Below are 19588 nucleotides of genomic sequence, written 5' to 3'. Positions count from 1 at the left end.
AATTTGTCATTAGCACAATATTTTTCAGAAAGGAGAAATGCACAGTAATATATTCTAATAACCTACAATCATACAATATTATTGTAGTATTGCAAGGTCTATTATTATTTTGTCAGTAGACCTAGCGTTAACTATCACAGTTTACAAAGACGAAATGTTAACATCCTAGTTAAAAAAGTCATCAATCATGATAGCTAAATTTGTAATTTTTTTTGTTTGAATAAGAACAGGAGTTTTGTCATGTAGCCTATGTACATAAGGTTAGAAAATAAAAACAAATACTGTCTGTAAAAATAAATAAAAGAACAAAACGCATAATAATAATAATAATAATAATAATAAATAATAATAATAATAATAATAATAATACAAGTGAATCAGTAATTGCTGTGCATCATGGCCTAAGTTAGTAACTGCAGCATGGAGCTCAGTTTTGTCCATGACTGAAAATCGTGCTTTAACTTTCTGATAATCGCTCGCATACCTATCCTTACAGTACTGCTTACACGTTAAATATGTAACAAAAACATTTTGAGTTGCTATAATGTTTGTTAAACAAACAGATATATAAATGACACTTACAAACTTAATTTTAAATGATTTATTTTAGGTAATATATCCGATCAACTTATTCCCTAGATGTAGTACTAGAAGGTGTAAACCCTAAACAAACAGACATATCAATGACACTTACAAAAACCTCTTGAGTTACTATAATGCTTGTTAAACAAACAGGCATATAATGTCACTTAAAGTTTTTTTGTTTTTTTATGTTTTTAAATGTAGTTGTCACCATTTTTTTTTTACCCTGGGTTTCTCCCCAATTTGATATGCCAATAATTATTAATTGATCCCGTTTCACCGCCCTTGGGAAAAGGAGGCTGGAATACATATCCTCTGAAATGTGCTCCTGCCAATCTGTCATTTTTCACATTGTGGATCCACAGCGAGGCCACCAGACCTATATATAGAGCCAGAGGACAACATAGATCTGATGGCTCCACTGCAGGTGCCCTATCAGCCACAGGGGTTGCTGGTGCATGGTGAACTGTGGATTCCCCTGCTGACCTATTTCTCCCTACCCGGGTGGTGCTCTGCCAATTGTGTACAGCCCCCTAGGAACCCCCAATCACAGTTGGCAGTGACATAGTCTGGATTTGAACCTGTGATCTCCAGACTATAGGGCGCGTCCTGCACTCCAAGAGGAGCGCCTTTACTGGATGCACCACTAGGGAGCCCCAACAAAGTTCATTCTACATGATTTATTTTTAGTTAATATATCCGATCAACTAATTCCCTGGGCGCGATCTACTAATTCCCTAGATGTAGTACTAGTAGGCGTAAACCTTAGAAACAATGGAACCTCCCCTTTAAATTCTATAAGGTTATCTACTTTTTCTCGGTCTACTCATTCCCCAGGACACCTGTATAGTATTATAGTTAAAAATCAATGAAGTCCATGATTTTAACCAGTCACAAATATGCATGTATAATTATATATAACAACCTAGTGGGGCATAACAAAGTGCATTCAGTCCCTTCTCTACCTGGTAGGATATATTGGCACACTCTGTGTGCCCTGTTACACACTCTTTGATAAGTTAAGACCACCAGCAAAATGAATAGATACATTTGAACAATTTACAAAAGCTTACAGTGATGTAACAGTCTGTGGGACACTAATTTAACGGAGGTCAGTGGCGTAGCTAGGGGGTTGGTTTAATTAATTATTAAACTACATGGGACAAAAAAAAATATGTCAGCCATGTGCAAAAATCTCAACACCATTTAAAAAAAAAAATTGCATTAACTCCAGTATTACAAAACACTGCTATTTCTTAAGCAAGAGTGTGCCTTAATTTACTTTACACATAGTCCACGTTACGTGGTAGATTTATGGTAAAGTGGGTCTATTTATTTATGTACATATTTACACATATGCACAATAGTTAGTAAATGTAAATTGTCAGATGAGATTTACAGAAACTTATTCAAGCTGTTTATACAAGTCTCTTCTGCTTTGCATGGCAAAACATTATTTGTGTAGATTGATATCATGAAATGAGATTCAATCAACCGAGAATAAAACAGCTAAATATCGAATGATATTGAAGACAATCTTTTCCCTATTTATGGCCAGTAGCACTGACCCAGAGACACTTCATGCCATTAGAGTGCTGAATAGCAGACAAATCGTTTATTTACTGCATATCACAATGTGCAAATGCTCTGTGTGACTGACAAGTGCTGCTGCTGGATGGGTTTTGTATGAAAAATGTGCTTGTTGCCTCTTGAGACACAGTGATAGACAAGATGAAGGCCACAACAGTACCATGTTCAGTATATTAAGTAAAGGTGCTTCTAAAATGTATGATCATATTTAAAATATGTGTGCCCTGTACAGTGTCGTACTATACTGTTGTACCAGGTTATATCAATGTGGCAGGAGTATCACTGGTAAACCCTCATTTTAAATGAGATAAAAAGCTGGAACATTGAACATGCTCTTGCAACCACAACCAAATCAGTCTTCTGGGATGTATATGATTGTACTTGGTGCCTTTTCCATTAGTTCAAGAATGTATAGGCTACACAATATATTTTGATGAAATAGCAGGGCCACCATTATATGTGCCCTAGCAATCACACACTATATTAAATGTACCACCTAAAAAGTATAATTTCATTATTGTAACTTCCAAGGCTGGAAAATACTGTAAAAGCATTCAGTTGTTCACAAGCCAATGGTCCTCAACAGCTTTGATTCCGTACCATTCGGGTGTAGATGTGTGCGTCAGTATTAACAAAACGTACGCTGCTGGGGGAGTTTAGTTCTGCTCGACTTCTTTTCTGTGCTGCCCTCTAGGACACTCTTGAACGTGTTTGTACTGTAAATAAGTATGTGGAAAGTGGTCTGAAGAATGCTTTTTTAATTGACACAAGGGGTTTAGTTAAAGAAATGCAGCCGAGTGTCACACTGAAACACTGCGTACAACTGAGGGCTTTCAATGTGCCTGCACCACTGCAAGGAAAAGGCAACTGTTCATGTTACAAAAACAAAGACTGCAGGATGTTAATTTAAGGACTGTAAATGTTCATATTTATTACTGGTTTTGTAACATGTCTTCAGTAATCTGTCCCTCTAAGCAAGGCAGGATATAATTGTACTAAAACAATGTGGTCTGGCTTGCTCTTGTTTTTAGCAATAAGCCAAAAGACACAGATAAGTAGAGAACAGGTGGGAACATATTTACATTTTAATAAATTCATATTGAATAACTCTGCAATTAGAAACTGAAAATGACCCAGATAAGGAACATGCAATGAACTTAATTAATTAACGTAATATATATTATATATAATATATATATATATATATATATATATATATATATATATATATATATATATATATATTATTTATTTATTTATTTATTTATATATATATATGTATGTATGTATTACTGAATGCAGGAATTCTAGGTCAAAGATAACTGCTACAAAGTACTGCACATTATTGGTGTTTTTTAGTTTATCTTAATTTACTTTTTTTTAATTTTAATTTGAGATGAATGCCTCTGACATTCTCCCAGCAAAGGACAGAACTGTAAGGTTATATTATCACTAAAACAAAATAGAGAAGAACTTAGCTGGGGTAGCAGATATTAATGAATACTGGCCTGAGAGGAAACTAACAAACTGATCTGAAGACATGAAATATGCATTAAGCATACCTTCTACCACAGATATGACTGGCTGTTGGTACATCGTGTGAGCCTGGAAACATGCTGATTTATGGTTAGACACCAAACCTCTCATATATAGTGGCTGGAGAGGAAACTAACTTTCTAAAAAAATATAGTGATTATATTAGTGTGCAGTTCTGTGCTGAAACTTCTGATTGACTGAACAGACTATCCAAATCCATCTATACTCATGTGATAGAAATAGATATTACATATTGATCAGAAGTAAGTCTTACCTGGAAAAAGCATCGTCGAGTCCATCATCCACATCCTGGTTAGAAGAAAGGAGAAAACAGGATGAGCAGGATTGATTATTACCACACTCACAAACAGGCTTCTCAGGGTCAATTACAAATGCAAAGTGGTGCATTGTTTTTATCTGCATTCACTTGGTAGAAAATCAAAGGCTTATATGGACAAATCCTTGGGATGCCCTTCAAAAGTCCCCTGGCTACTTGCTGGAAGCAATAATTATTTTGTCCATAATGACAAAATATCCTTCAACGTATTTCCAAATAAAATCAAATAAAACCCTGATCCAATATTTTGTTTTCAAGTAAAATTAAACAATATGCTTTAGAATTTTGCTTTCTGTATTTCATTTTTATAAGGGAGTCTGATTAGTGATTACTGTGTATGAAGAGTGTCTGTTAATAAAATAGACAAAAGTGGAAAGTATAAAAAGCAATTTAGCAACATCCATAATGAATGTAAAAAATACAGAAATGTGTGTCTGAATGTGGTGCTGTTATATATTATGGTATTTGGCATAACACTATAGTGTAGAAAAACAGCAGACCATTAAAAGCGCTCTGGTGCGCTCTGCTGGAAAAATAATGTATTGAGTTTTTAACACACACACAAAAAAAAACCTTTAGCCAGTCGAAGTTGAGCATGATGCAAGTTGGCACATGTTTCCCATCATGACTAAAACTGACCCAACACTGAGATACAGCTTTTTATATCCTAATTCCAGTCAGATATAGCACATGAATGAGTCATGCAAGTGTGCTGATATCTTTCCCTGTAATAGCACTCTCCAAAGTGGAGTGAGTTGCAGTGTGACCAGGCAAGGCCTCAAAGGGACTCAGCACCTAAAAATCTCTATGTATTCTAGGACTTGGCAACTATTTGGGATACCAAGTTATTTATACAATTTGTGTTTGTACTGGGAAACATAATAATACCAGAAAGCAGCTTCCCTGGCCTCTGACTGGTCCTGCAATCGAGCTCCGCTGATAGACCCAGACTACAGAAGGAAACCATCACATTTGGGACAGCTTATTAAAAAAAAAAAAAGTGCAATACCTACAGCAAAGGTTTCTAGTTTCTTCAAAACCTGAAGTTTAACAGAGCTCTACATGATGTGGGGATTATTCTCCAGTCTCTTTCAAGGTATGTTAAAACATACATATCTCACAACAGTGAGGTCAACACACTAGGGTTTTAAAATATGTAACCCAAACCTAACTTCCCTGGATTCCATTTTGCTGGCTTAGATTGACTTTAGGCACCTACAGTACCCCCTTGTGTGGTTCATCACTGGAACAGATTCACAACATCAAACTGTTTTGAAAGCCAGGTCCACAGATTAAAGTACTGTCCAGTAAATAGTTTTGTGCCATACTCCAGCCAGCTGAAGAAGCACTGTACACACCCATGAATCTTGTTTGACAGGTGACCACCGGATTGGAGTGTTGTGTCGTGATGTGGACTGGTGGATTGAGGAGGAGGAGGAGAAAAAGGGTTTTCTTATTTTTTCTTCTTTGCTTTGACCATTAGTTTTTTCTGCATCTGAAAGAAACATTTTTGCAATATTTGATGCCTGGTAGCATATTAGTTATACATGGCTATTTTTTCAATGTCTTTCAGCTAGTCTTACGATTTCTTGATCATTTCACCTAGAAAATGTCTCCATTTGTTCATCTTCTTTACTGTCATAAACTAACTAGTTACTTCCCCTGACACTTACTGACACACTTGGCTGACAGTGAGATACTATGACTTGAAGAAAATGAAACAGTAACGACTACCTGAAAGTGATGCATGCAGACTGAAAGCTTTCTTTAACTTTGTAGCAGATATAATGTATTGCACAACATTTAAGGTTTTTAGAATTCAATACTGCTACTGTCTTTCTAATAAGAGATCATCTGTTCAAATATCAAAATAAACAAAAAGAACATGGAAAAATAAGGGCTCCTACCAGCTGATCACAAAACGTTGTTTAGTCAGGTTTGAAAGGATCTGAATGATTCAGCATCAGCAATGTGGTTTGATAACACATTCCATATGCACATTTACCACCCTCTCTGTGAAAAAGACAGTCTACTATATACTCTGTCCAGAATCTATCTTCACTTAATTTCCAACTGTTCCCTCTGGTCCTGGTTTCTATGATGAGTTTAAAGTCAACTGAACGATTAAAAAATAAACTTTAATGAAGTCCCCACTAATCCGTCTTTGGTTTACACTGAATCGACACCATTAAGTACTTATATAATAATAATGTAATATTCTGAGGTACTGTCTGGAACGGATGCCAATGCACACAAGCACATAGTAACCCAGTGTACTTGCAGACAGAGGCCTTCTTGTTGAGCAGCTGCTTGCATAGTGGAATCCTGTGTAGTGCAAATGTCAAGTTCTGGGGTTTCCATTCTGGGACAACAGAAGAACAAATCCTAGTTGGATCCTGTTCACTTTTGGTTTGTTACATCAGATCACTTTTTCACAGAAATGTAATCAGGCAGAAGGATAAAAAAGACAGCAAATAGTCTTACCTGAAACACAGTGGCTTTTCATTCCACTATTAGATTCAACTGCTGAGCAGGAACAACATGTTTGCACTTTCTTGCTTTTGTCTGTAAAAAAAATAAAATACAATAAAATTATTTGTTAGACATGAAATATAAATACCAAATTGTATAATTGCATTAATTGTTCTCAGTGGGGTAAATTGTGCAACAAATGCCCTCTCCAGCAATTACATTTTTTGTATCGGTACTTGTTGGAGGGTGGTTCAAGTTGGCAAAAAGGAATAATAATTAAAAAAAAAAAAAAAAAAAAACAGTTACATTCAAAACCACTAGGTGGTGCCATCATCTTTTTTACACACCGGTGTGACCTGCACATTCAGAACAGGGGTCGGCACAGTCATGTTACATAACGGACACCTTACTGACCTCAATAACGGACACACACACACATATATATTTGCAAAAAACTTAGTGTTAGTCTTGAAACAAAAAAAAGTAGGGAAACGCAATGTTAGGGTTTTCAACCTTAACCCTGCATCCCCACCCCTACAAGCAGTGGAAGAAGCAAGTCAAGACAAGCAACTACAGACAGCCATCATCAGGTAAGAAGAACAACACAGCTATTTGCAGATAACACAAGGGACATCCACCCTCATTGTCAACAAGGTGTATGACGTCCGCTGCCATTCCAGTATGTTGGGGGGGGACGCGCACCTGCATCACCCAACACGGTGGGGCATTGCCTATACTGCAACCCCAAAGTGCGTGTGTGCTATCTGCCAACACAGTCCTAAGACACTGGAGAAATGGTGAACACAGAACATACTGGTATGACAGCACAATGTGTACAGCCCAACTGTGACAGTGAGGCCATCCATCCCATTAAACATCTCTGTATTTTGTTTCACTGTGTTATGTGTGTCATTGTGCAGCCCTCTCAAACTGACATGACACTAGCCCATGTAAACAGTTTCATAAACAGTGGATTTCATACACCTCCATTTTGCTGGTGCTGATATCACTTGTGTAATGGGTGTCCTGTTTTTGAAGCACACACCCCCCAGCCCTCCACCCCCTACTCTCCATGTTACTAGTAATGCGAGTGCTAGCCCAACACCCCCCTGCAAAAGACTGTGTTATGCCATTGAACATCTGCAAATCCACACAACAGACTGTTATGCTAGGACATCTCAGATAGATCCATATTACAGTAATGTTGGTAGTGTTCATGTCATGCATGTGTGACTCACGATCGCCCATACATATCCCCTTCTCTTCATGTTGCCCTGCATGCAGCTCCCCACCCCCACCCAACAAACGGACAGCACATCAAACATGTGGATGCCATACTAGACACTAATCATGTCAGTGGAATTCATACAGGCACAGGATGTTGTTGGTGCCACACCTATCATTACGCTGCTGTCTCCAACTAGACCTGCCTATGCAGTACCCAGATATGCATGCATTTATTCCAATATTTTCTAATTGGCTTTTAAAACACGCAATGCCCTTGACAGGTAATCAATTGTAAACATTAGTGAAGGACAGCTTTTCTTGAAATGAAGACGTTAAATGGATTTATTGAATACCTGCTGACTAATTAAAAGCAATTCTGAGCATGAGTGTGAGTAATAGCACACCCTTAGTACTCACATCCTGAGGATCACCTGGTGCTTATTGTATAACAATACTATAACTGACTGCCCCACCTTCTTGTGCTGTCTCCCAGAGATCCAGTGCAACTTTGAAGGCCTGAGCAACAGTCAGTGTAACAGCCTGGGCCTATGGAAAAACAACAAAGATTTGAGTATATCAGAGACGTAACATTAGACTTACAGCTTTAAATCGCATTACTGTATATTGTAATATTGTGTATTATATGTTTCAGCAAAGCCAGTTACACTCAATGGTTATTTATTATTTTCTCAGTGCAAATGCCAACAATTACATATTCACTTGTTGTTCTTAACAGACCAGTTATTCTTTATAGACACTGTGACCGTCTTGTAACGGTTCAGTCAGAGTAATACATTGAGATTTTAAGTTTTAAAGCTGTTAATACTTACAGTCTTCTTTTTGGGACAAAGAAAGGCATGACATTCCAATGTCTCATTATACTGACTCTGGGCAACATAGGCAAACACCTTGTCCTGAGCTTTGTCTGTAGTGCAATACGAAATTCTACGAAAAAAAAAGACTCTTCATTAGATACTATTATCCGTGCACATGCTAATCATCCTTTTTTTTCAATGTAATGGTGTCCCTAGTTCTTACTGTACTATGATGGATCTAGATGATTCAGACTACATTATGAGTGTGTAGCACAGCTGACCAGTGATACTGACGTGTAGTTCTACATATGAAAGATTCATACAAAAAGTTGCCCCTTAACCACAGAAAAATCCTACCATTTACTGCAACATTCTATAGTAACTACAGCAACTTTCATCAGCAAATTGCTACTTTAATCTCATTGAAAGTAATTCAGAAAATTATAGACATGTCATAAAAATACTACAGAATACTATACCCACCACCCTGAAGTATGCAAGTACTAGATCAAAAGAGAAGTTCTCATAGGACAAGCACCTCTCTTTAACAGGTTTCAAGCGATATTGTGTATTATAATCTTTTGCACTTTTTTAAAAGGTGGACATTTTGGAGAAAAAATGTAAACAATGTTAGAAGACTTTTTGGCAGTTTTAGAAAATAAAGTTGAATTGGTGTAGTAACCACTCACAGTTTCAAATTGTGCAAAGCAAGCATGGAGTCTCCCTCTTCTTTATCAGAAGATACCAAAACCCAGGTGTTAAAATGTAGGCTCTATCATCAATTTGGTTTTTATAATTTGTAAACAATAAAGTGTCAGCCGGCCATAACGCTTTAGGTCAGAGGAGATTTTAAGTGAGGAGGTGTTGAAAGTGCTGAGGTGCAGTCAGTGGAAGCAGATTTATTAATACTTGGGAAATACATAATGATATGACAAAACATTTCAAAAACAATTGAAGTCTCATGCGTAATATAATTGTACTTTTAATAAAAGGAAATGTATTCTCCAGTTGGGTTTACTTGGGTACTTGTTGGGTAATAGTTGGGTTTACTTGGCCGCTTGTTTTTGAAATGTTGATAAAAAACAATTGGGTATTGTACATCCCTAAAACACAGACTACACAAGTAAAAACCGGGAAGCTTTGGGTCTGAAATAAATTCATGGGCTTTTTCCAGTAGCTTTTCTTTTACACAAGAAAGGTGACCCTTCACCTTTCGATATTTGTCTGGGACAAAAGACTTTTTGAAGTAATGTTTTTTTTTTTTTTGTTTACATGGTGTCAGCTATTCCACAGCTCAACAGTGGATCAATACATCACAAAACAGATCCTTGAAACTGAAATTGCTGGCTTTTTACCCTTAGAGAAACAGAACAAAGCATTAATAAAGGGCTTCTGTTCTCATTTTGTACATCTTTAAGCACTGCAAAACAAAATTGACATTCTTCACTATTATGCCATTTCTGCTTTAGAATTCTAATATTCCTTTAGCTGAGCATTTACTAAATTGAAGAAGGATGAACTAGCACGATTTAAAACTGTTACTCTTTATTGAAGCTACTAATAACGTTATTCAAGCTGGCTGTTCCCAAGAAACTTCTGTGACCTTTTCCAGACCTGAAGAATTTAGAAAAGTACAATCATTCTTCTTTATAGTGTTAAGGAGGTTCCTCCATAAATCAAAGGCATGACTTTGAGCATAGACATGTGCATTATATTGTGCAATATGAGGACCCTTACAAAATCATTCAATACCGGTAGGGTGTAGTGAAAAATAATGAACAAGGGGGTCAATTTGATCAACCGAAATCCCACCTGAAGACCCCCGGATTGTATTAGAGCTGTATACAACACTGTGGAATCTCCCAGGATAATGAAATCCCAGCTCTAAACGGATTTACCTTAGCTGTAAAATGTCCTGATAAATCCAACTGTAATTTGTCCTGGCAACACTTGTTAAATAAAATATACTGAATTGTATTGACAACCCAAAAAAAGGTGTTTTCTTGATTTTGTCATTGGCTTGGTGTCGATGCAAAAATAAATATAGTCTCAATTTTTTGCCAAGCTTTTTCTGGTAGAACCTTTTGGGCAATTTGTGTTTACATTTACATGCAGATTACTTTGAGGGAGAGAAATTCTTCCTCAAAGATAATATTAAAATATGGGAAGGTATATTTAAATGTTTCTGTCAGCATTCCAGTTTGGCCTTGCGTGACTACTGATAATCGTGCAGGTTTCTTAAACTGGACTTACAATCCGTATGTAGGCTGTGTTGAAGAACTGCATGTGCAGCCTGCCTCATTGGCCACCAAAAAAAAAAAAAAAAAGCGAAAGAAAAAAAACTAAACCCAGATCTATCACTACACAGAAACCAAAAAAATAAAAGACAAATAAATGACCAACATTCCATAAGAGCGCTTTGCAATAAAGAACAAAGATATTCTTAATATTGGGTTTGCCCTGATGTCAGCCTTGAAATAACCTGTCATAGGCTCCACAAGGACTGGAAGGTGGCTCGAGGAATGTTGTTTAATTGTCATTAATATTTTATGTAATTGGTGCAGAGGGGTAGGCAGAGAATCATGGTGAAAAACATGACAATTTGACATGTGCATTGATGGTTTCAACTACATGTTTAATTTAAGTGAGATTAATCAGTCAGTGGCTTCAATTTATCACCTTTAAGACAGTAGTACATAGTACAGTCAGCACCGCTTTATCGGGCCATCTCAGCAGAAGGAACAATATCCCGAATATATAAAACATGAGTCAATGTTTTGTTTTTGTTTTTATTTCTAACCAAAATTAAATTGCTGTTTTTTATTTCTACATGAAATGAAAAAGAATGAAATCATATATCATCACAAGGCAAGGAACCTGCAATGTTGACTCGCCAACTTTCTTTGCAACAGCAGCCTGAGAAACCACAGGAGACTCCTCCTCCTTCAAGAGTTCAACGTGGTTTACACAATTTACGCACAGCGTGCTCACTGCACTGTGCTACATGACCTGTCTTGCTCTGAAAAGCAATCTCTGTTTGCTACATGACCTGTCTTGCTCTGAAAAGCAATCTCTGTTTACACGTATCCCAATTAGGAAGACTGTAGCAGGCATTCCTTTAAATACTTAACAAATTCCCGTAAAAAAGATGTGTGTGTAGTCTAACCAGAAAATATTTCACACACTAAAAAAGATAAGAGCCACCAGATTTAGTTACCAGGTCCTTCTAGCTTGAGAGCTGACATTTTGCATTAGTCATATGCGCTGCACCTACTCTCTGGTAATTTTTTATACTGTAGATTGCAATACATGTGTACCAAGGTCCACAAACACGGAGAGGCACAAGTGGAATAACAATACAGACAATTCAGTCTGGTTAAAGACAATTAAAAAGTGTGAGGATTTTGAAACTCTTATCTATATATTGTCCTTGCCTTGGACGGATGATACCATTTTTTGTTTTCGCATAAGTTGTTTCTGCTTAGAAAGCTATTTTGAGCCTATATACAAACCATAATCAAACCAATTAAAACTGGTCCTAAAACTATTTACTTTTGTTAAAAGTGACATGCTATAACTTAGGTAAGGGAGACAGAATGCATAATAACACACTATACAATTGGAACATGTAGGCTTTTTCTGATAAACACGCGCTCAGCTCAGCTCAGAAACATCTACACGGATGCCAGCTCAGGAATGAACACTTCTGTGCCATGCCGGCTCAGAAAAAAGCCAACATCTCTGATGTCATGAAAACTAAGCTCAGTTCAGAATCATCTACACTGATGGCAGCTAAGAACACTATCAACTGAGGCCTGTGAGTGAGATCACTAATGTAGAGCATTTGATTTGCAATGTTCCTGTTTGCATTTTGACGCCTAAATAAACTATTTTTGATTGACTTTATCTGAAGAAGACTTGATTGATTACTTTAAGAACAAATTGAACCTTACAAGAGAGTGTATCATTTTGTATTGCTTTACCCACCTGTATATAGAGACGTTTTCAGTAAGTTCATTTGTTTCTGTGTCAGTTAGGGTTATTCCCTTCGGTGAAACTTTGAGGGTAACATTCTGAAACTTCTTTGCGCTGGCTCTAGCCTGGTAAATACAAAAGCAAGTCTTCTCTGTGAAAAACAAATTGTGGTTAACTAACACAAAGAAATCCAAGATAAAATGTATGTTTTCTCTCACGCCTTGGTCTCTTGTGTGGGTTGCAACTATTTAAAATAAAACTTGCATAACAAAAAAAGCCCAAATACATTCTCTATTGTATTCTCTATTTTTTTCAATGATTGCTGTAATTACAGTACCTACCATGTTCCAATATTTATCAGCAGCTCATAAACAGACCCTTCTATAACAGCATGTTATTTGTTTACACACAGATTTTGTGTCATAAAGAACCATTTCCATCTGTTTTCTGTGATATGTATCCCTCTTCCAAAATACAAAACTAGAGCTATAGTATAAATATCATGCAATTATAGAGCTCTGTGATCACATAGACAGACTGACAGGTTCCTTCGTGTACATCGTACTTTGTGTTCAGTGTAAACTTTAATTAGGAACAGAATAGGATACCATTTTTAATTAATAAGATGTAATATTTAGTTTCAACCTGATTTTATTTAATTGTTATAGGTGGAAACGGGAGACCTGAATAATCACAAATATTCTGTTTATTTTGTCTATTCTGTTGTACACTATAATACAAATCTGGGAATCCACCTAACACCCCTGTTATAGGTTACATGCATGAAAAAATTATCTTAAAGTGAAACACAACAAACACAGCTACCAATACAGTTCCTCCAATTTAGCACTGGTTCCATGGAAACCACAAAATAAAACATTAATTTAATTTAATTCAATTCACTGGCTTGATCAAATTAATCTGAAGTCAGGGCTCCAGCTGGGAAAAAGGGGGGTTATTCATTGCAAGAGATTCCCATTCACAGCTTAGTTCATGAAATAGACCTTCTGCACTGAAACCCAAGAATGCATTTGTTGGTATTAAAAATATTGCACAACAATCCTCCTAGCAATGTTTGTATTTGTTCTGACTTTATTCTCTCCTATGAACTCACAACCGCCATTTAGCCAGGTTATTTATAGTTTAAAAACTGCTAATTATAATGACCCACGAGTGGGAATGTTACCTTTTTTTGTGTTGTAAAAAATCTATTGTTGATTACATAGTGCTTTACATCTGGTTAACCCACATGAAAGTTACATTTGTGTTTCACTAAATGTGTATTATAGAGAGGGAGTTATTTTAATTTGTATTTTAGTTAGATGTGTGTTGTTATGTGTCCCGCGGCCGTGGTAGTTGCCTAAACCTGTGAAATGTGAACATATTTGCTGCTAATATAGCGGTGAAGACACTCACCGTGGAAACTATCCTCCTGATGGCAGCCGATGCCATCTCCTCTCCTTTGGGCTGCTCCACCAGGGTCATTCCCAGGTATTTGACACTAAACACCATCCCCTCCATCAGTGTCTCTTTTGTGTCTGTCCAATTCTCTGGCAGCTCTGCAATATAGAAATCCTTATTTAAAAGGACAAAAGTCATCACTGCTGGAAGTAAAGAGCTTCTTAAAATAAATGCTGATACATAATCATGTATAAACTCTCAAAATGTCTGACCACTTCCTAAGCTGTTCTGAAAACTGTAATATTAAAAAAGATATAGTTTTAAATTGTCATTCTGCTTTTGTCTCCTACTTATGAAAACTGCACAGTTCATCTCCCTCTGATTCTCCTGCTGAATTATTTAAAATACATGAATTAACTAAAATCCAGAGACGGCCCAGTAAGTGTGAACGGGGTCTATGGTACCAAAAGCAACAGTCAAGGAGGACAAGGACAGAGGGAGCAGCAGCATTAGCATTAAGCAGAAGATAATTTACAATCCGGAGCAGAGCAGTTTCAATACTGTAATGCGGTCAGAAGCCAGACTGCAGAGATTCAAGCAGATTGTTATTTGTGAGATGTTTCATCAGCTGGCTGGCTACAGCCCTTTCAAGAGTTTTGGAGAGAAAAGGAAGATTGGATATGGGACAGAAGATAGATAAGAGGGTTTTTTGAGCAATGGCACTACTCAGGCAGTCTTGAGGGCAGCAGGAACCAGGCCTGAATCCAGGGACAGGTTGAAGCAAGATCAGAAGCACAGAGATGGGTGAGATTTGTTGGCCAGGTTGTCCAAGGGGCACGTGGCAGTAGATGATTTCAACAGTAGGCTGGAGACATCAGTAATGGACAGAGGAGAGAAGGAAGAGAGAGTCTTTCACCTCTTGTGAGATGGTAAAAGGCTTTTGGAAGTGGTGCTGGCACTCAGAATGATAAAAAAAAGTGTGATAAAAAATGGGGATAAAAATGTTAAGAAAAACAGCACGGTGCCAAATAAATAAATCCTTTGAGTGTGTTTTACTCTATATGGCAAATAATCTTCTCTCTTCAAATATAACTAAATTAAGTAATTCTGTAAGTTTAGTAAGCCCATAAGTCATCCGTTTGTCAGATGACTTTTGTATATTTTAGAATATTCACCATATATGTAACACATTGAATTAGCTTCATATTTTTATAAAGCCATCTCTTGTATACAAGCATATCAAAAACACCTCAATACAGTATAGAAGATACTATAACCCAAGGTTGTCCAAAGTTGTCTCTTCCACTCCTGGTCTTTGTTCCAATCCTGTTCTAAATTTCTTTCTTAATTAATTGAATCAATTAACCCTCCATCCAGACCCTGAAATAATTAATTATATAATTTCAATTGGCTCTCCAGGACCTTGATTGGTTAGCGTTGCTAAGACCAAAGTATAATGTGCTCAATGTATATAATAAATGTACAACATGTATTTAACACACCGAATTGTACAATATTAAAGAATTAAAAAAAAAAAAAAAAAACTTACATGCATCTTGTTTCTGTTTCTATTGATTGAAGCTTGGATTTGTGCAATTACAACAGATATCCGACTGTACTAATGTTATTTTAGTCACAGAGTGGTTGATATTTTTTTATTCAAGAAAGAGGCAGACACTGTTAAAACTGTACATTTTGTTGAGGACAGTAATTATGAACTCTTTTCTCACAAAGCATTGTGCAGAGCAGTCATTTGTGGCACCTTGTGGCTTAATAGTACTGCAGCTAGCAGTTCTAGAGGGATAGTGTTCCTCTCATGCACCCTCATCCATGAACAGAGTGGTTTAAAAAGACTACTGCTTGGCAAACACATGCAGAACTCCCTCTCTACATTTCTCTGTATTGTTACAGACCTCTGAAACTACAGTGAATACAATACAGTACACCCTCGCTATAACGAACCTGCTCGGGTCTAAGTCTTTTGTTCGTTATATCGAGGAGTTCATTACAACGAAAGAACAATCGAAATGAAGGATAAACTTTTGGAGTAAATTAATGAGATGAGATTGTAAATACAACTAGAATTACACGTACCTGTTTGTCTCCTGTATGCAGTATTCTGCTTTTGCGTTAAGGAATTAAAACACAGTACAGAAAGCACAAATCCTGAATTGAAGCTGAACTTTTATTGAAAATCAATCTGACATGAATCGTTTCAGACTGCACCAAAATCTTAATCCAACGCGCAAGAATATCTAACTGCGTTTTTATTCCAAATCAATCCGACATGAAAAGTTCATCAGATCCTCAATTTATTTATTTATTTTTCTTTAATCGATTTTGTTTTGCCGATTTTGACAACCTATATTCACGTCAGAGCAGCATGCCTGCGTTACTACTTTTTTCAAACGATTAATATAGTTTCCAGCTTTGAGCAACATCAAATGATTTTCGTTTCGGAGGCATAGTTACACAGCATGCGCTTTTTAAAGACAAAATAGTTGACTTCACTGATAGTGGCATAGCGTGAGTACACACGGGGATGTTGACAGCGTGTGTTTATATTATCTCTTTTTATTATGGTCCAGGTACCAGGTTCGTTCCTACAGCTGAAGATAATGAAGGGCGCTATAGCGAGGGTGTACTGTACTGTGTGTGCTTGGCTTCACTGTCCAGTTGATTAATGACCCAGAGCATGTGAACAAAAATATGAAAATACAGAAACTGTCAAAATGTTTTAATACCTATTACAGAAATAACAGCAACAGAAATACTTCAATATTACTATGAATGTAAATACCTTTGTTAGTTCATTAACAAGGGTGAGCAAGAATGTTGTATTGCAATGTTATCTGTTATATAGTACAATTAAACCCTCTAAGGTGCAAATAAGCATCTGATTGAGTGTTGTTGTCAAATCTCATACTGCTGCTAGATAGTAGAGAAAATGACATGGAATTAATGGGCTATATCTTGGCAGGTATTATTCTGTGGAATGTTAGACACCTAATACTTAAAAGGTCACAAGTCTTACTTTTTTTTCTTATACTACAAAAGAAATCTTGGATAAAAATCTAGGACACTATACAGGGTAGAAAGTGGGACATGGTCAAACTAAAACTAAAATCAGTTTCCATTCTGCCTGGCAGCAGAAAATAGTGCATTCATTCCCACAAGGACCAAATGAAAAATGTAAGCTGCCAGCCAATTCCCCCCCAATAATAGTGTCTAAAAATACAACAGTTACGGCTGGTTTCACTGACCCTGATTGGCACATGTCCAAGTTTCACATCATTATGATTCTACACATCATGCAAGATGCTAATCCTCGTGTTGCAGGTAATTAGATTCAATGATATGATTGACTTTGGAACAAATTTTCATAAAGTTTTCATGGAGTAGAATAAGAGACAGCAAGGACAAACACAGCCTGTATTTCTCTGGCAATGCAAATCTTTCCTGCAGGAAAGCAAAATTAAGAATTGAAGGAATTGATGAATTGTTATTAGAAGAAATATCAGATAGTTCATCTAGATGCTAAAAAGTTCAAAAAAGTGGATATATTCCCAAGAGGATGAATTACAAAAGTACAGAAGCTTGTGTGTTAAATTCTGAGAAGCAAGATTAGTGCTTTAAAAGAATATATTAACTGGGAACAGGAAAACAGGGAGCCATAACCCGCTACAAAGAGGGAGACAGTACGTTGACAGTGTTGTTTGGTTTTGTAATGAAGGTCATCTCTGAGAGAATTACTAGAATATTGGTTTACATTATGCATGATAATAATGGGTTTGATATGAAATATTCACAAACCACCATTTATCAACAGTGGGTTGCACCAGTATTGCATGCAACATCTAAAACATTTGCATAATTTGCTGTTACCAACTGGAATATCTGAGGAAGGAGACTGAAAATTTTCTAATTTAAATCAATTTTAAGTATCTGATTAAAACATGGCTGACGTTAGCTAAAAGCTATGAATTTCATGAATAGCTTTTGAGGGGTGACATCTGATTCTAATTGCAGAATTACATAATTTTAACACAAGGGACATCCATACTGAGAATATATTTTGCATATTCTGTGTTACAAAGCTTGATTTGTATCCACAGAAATTACAGCAATCAGCTGCTTCCATTATTTCAAGCAAAACAGCTGAAAATGAAATGTGATTACACATTTATCAGGATTGTCAGCACTGTTAGTTTAATGCTATTTTAAATGTTGCTAGGAAAGCAATTGTGATCAAATGAATAATCAATATCAGTAGTGAAATTTCCGCAGGGTGACAGAGTATCTGATTTCCACGGGAAAGTATTCTCTCTTTCCCCTAGTTTGGCTGTGTTGTTTGAACACATGAAGCCACACATGTTCATTCATTGAATCGAAAGCATGTCTGTTTATGTTTCTTCAATTCTACTATTGAGTTCAAAAACTTTTTTTTTTTAAATTAGCATATATAATAAGCAACTTAAAGTGGCTATACATTATGAAATAATTCAATATTTTACCTGTTTTTGCATACTGCAGGTCGTTTTAACCAACCACCTGCTTCCTATATTGACAAACACGCTTTGCAGCCGACGGCATGCTTTGACACCAAGGAAAGTATTAAAGGTTGGGGACAATTTCACTCTCCAGGTGAAATGGCCATAGAAGTGCGGTACCTAAAAGTAAGGCTTGGAAGCAGAAATTTCTTGAACCTTGTATGGTACCTTTGACTTTGTTAAAAATGAAAATAGCTACTGTGGAAGATTCAAGCATGTGGTAATACCACTGCCAGACTGAAAATTAAGTAAAAAAAAAACAAATGTCCAATTTAATTACTTGGACACCGGGCAACAGGAAGCAGCCAGGGGCGACGGAACTAGGGGTGCTGGGGGTGCAGCAGCACCCCCTGGATTGAAATGCTGTGCATCTGCTTCCATCATATGAAGGGGTTGCAGTTTTGTTCAATGGCTTTCAGCACCCCCACTCTAAAAATCGGTCCAGCGCCACTGGAAGCAGCATTAAAGACAAAAACAAAAAGAATAGGGAAGTAGGGAATTTGAAAACTAAGGTCTGGAAACACAAACGATCCCAGAAATGTGCTCCTGCTGCAAAGACTGCTATCACCACACTTGCCCCTTCTATTGCATCCAAGCACCACCACCTTCCAATTGACCAATAAGATTATCCGACAGGATCCATGTTGTCATTAGTGGAAGCTGCCACAACCAACAAAGCTGAAGAACACCTCAGGGAAAGAAGTCTGAAGTGCCCTTTCCCAAAATGGCGTCTAAGAGGAATTAGCCAGTTTTCTGCCCCGTTCCAGGAAACAGCATGCATGCATGCAACAGCAGTCAAGTCTAGTGCATCCTGGGGAGCTCACTCATTGCAAACCGTTCAGAATTCACAGAAAATGTACATACTGTAGGTTGGACAAAAATGCAGACTGTGTAAACAGACTGTCACTCAAATTAGCATCTGTGACATGTGTTATGTATTAGATGAGCTTAATTTTCATTCATTATGTCAGTTTCAGTCATGATGGAGACTTGACAGTCTTTGAAACAGGGCTGTTATTATTATTATTATTATTATTATTATTATTATTATTATTAATTAGTCATTTAGCAGATGCTTTTATCCAAAACAACTTACAGAGACT

The 19588-nt window shown here is 36.8% G+C and overlaps 1 protein-coding gene across 4 annotated transcripts in view; it reads right to left on the bottom strand.

Moving 5' to 3' along the window:
- Positions 1 to 19588, bottom strand: part of LOC121316186 (low density lipoprotein receptor adapter protein 1-like) — a 39280-nt gene that overhangs the window by 4133 nt on the left and 15559 nt on the right. For 2 of the 4 annotated variants that reach the window (XM_041251064.1, XM_041251066.1), the window contains exons 2-9: positions 13951 to 14093; positions 12547 to 12659; positions 8575 to 8689; positions 8218 to 8290; positions 6530 to 6610; positions 6327 to 6407; positions 5404 to 5540; positions 3983 to 4017 (exon numbers count right to left, since the gene is read on the bottom strand). In XM_041251064.1, the coding sequence (XP_041106998.1) occupies positions 3983 to 4017; positions 5404 to 5540; positions 6327 to 6407; positions 6530 to 6610; positions 8218 to 8290; positions 8575 to 8689; positions 12547 to 12659; positions 13951 to 14093 (778 nt within the window). Of the gene's footprint in view, positions 1 to 3982; positions 4018 to 5403; positions 5541 to 6322; positions 6408 to 6529; positions 6611 to 8217; positions 8291 to 8574; positions 8690 to 12546; positions 12660 to 13950; positions 14094 to 19588 lie in introns of those variants that run through there. The other 2 variants (XM_041251067.1, XM_041251068.1) reach the window with 2 other exon arrangements.

The sequence above is a fragment of the Polyodon spathula genome, chromosome 5, assembly GCF_017654505.1.
Source record: "Polyodon spathula isolate WHYD16114869_AA chromosome 5, ASM1765450v1, whole genome shotgun sequence".
Lineage (NCBI taxonomy): Eukaryota > Metazoa > Chordata > Actinopteri > Acipenseriformes > Polyodontidae > Polyodon > Polyodon spathula.
The sequence above is the reverse complement of the archived record's forward strand: the minus strand, read 5'-3'. Positions and strand labels throughout refer to the sequence as shown.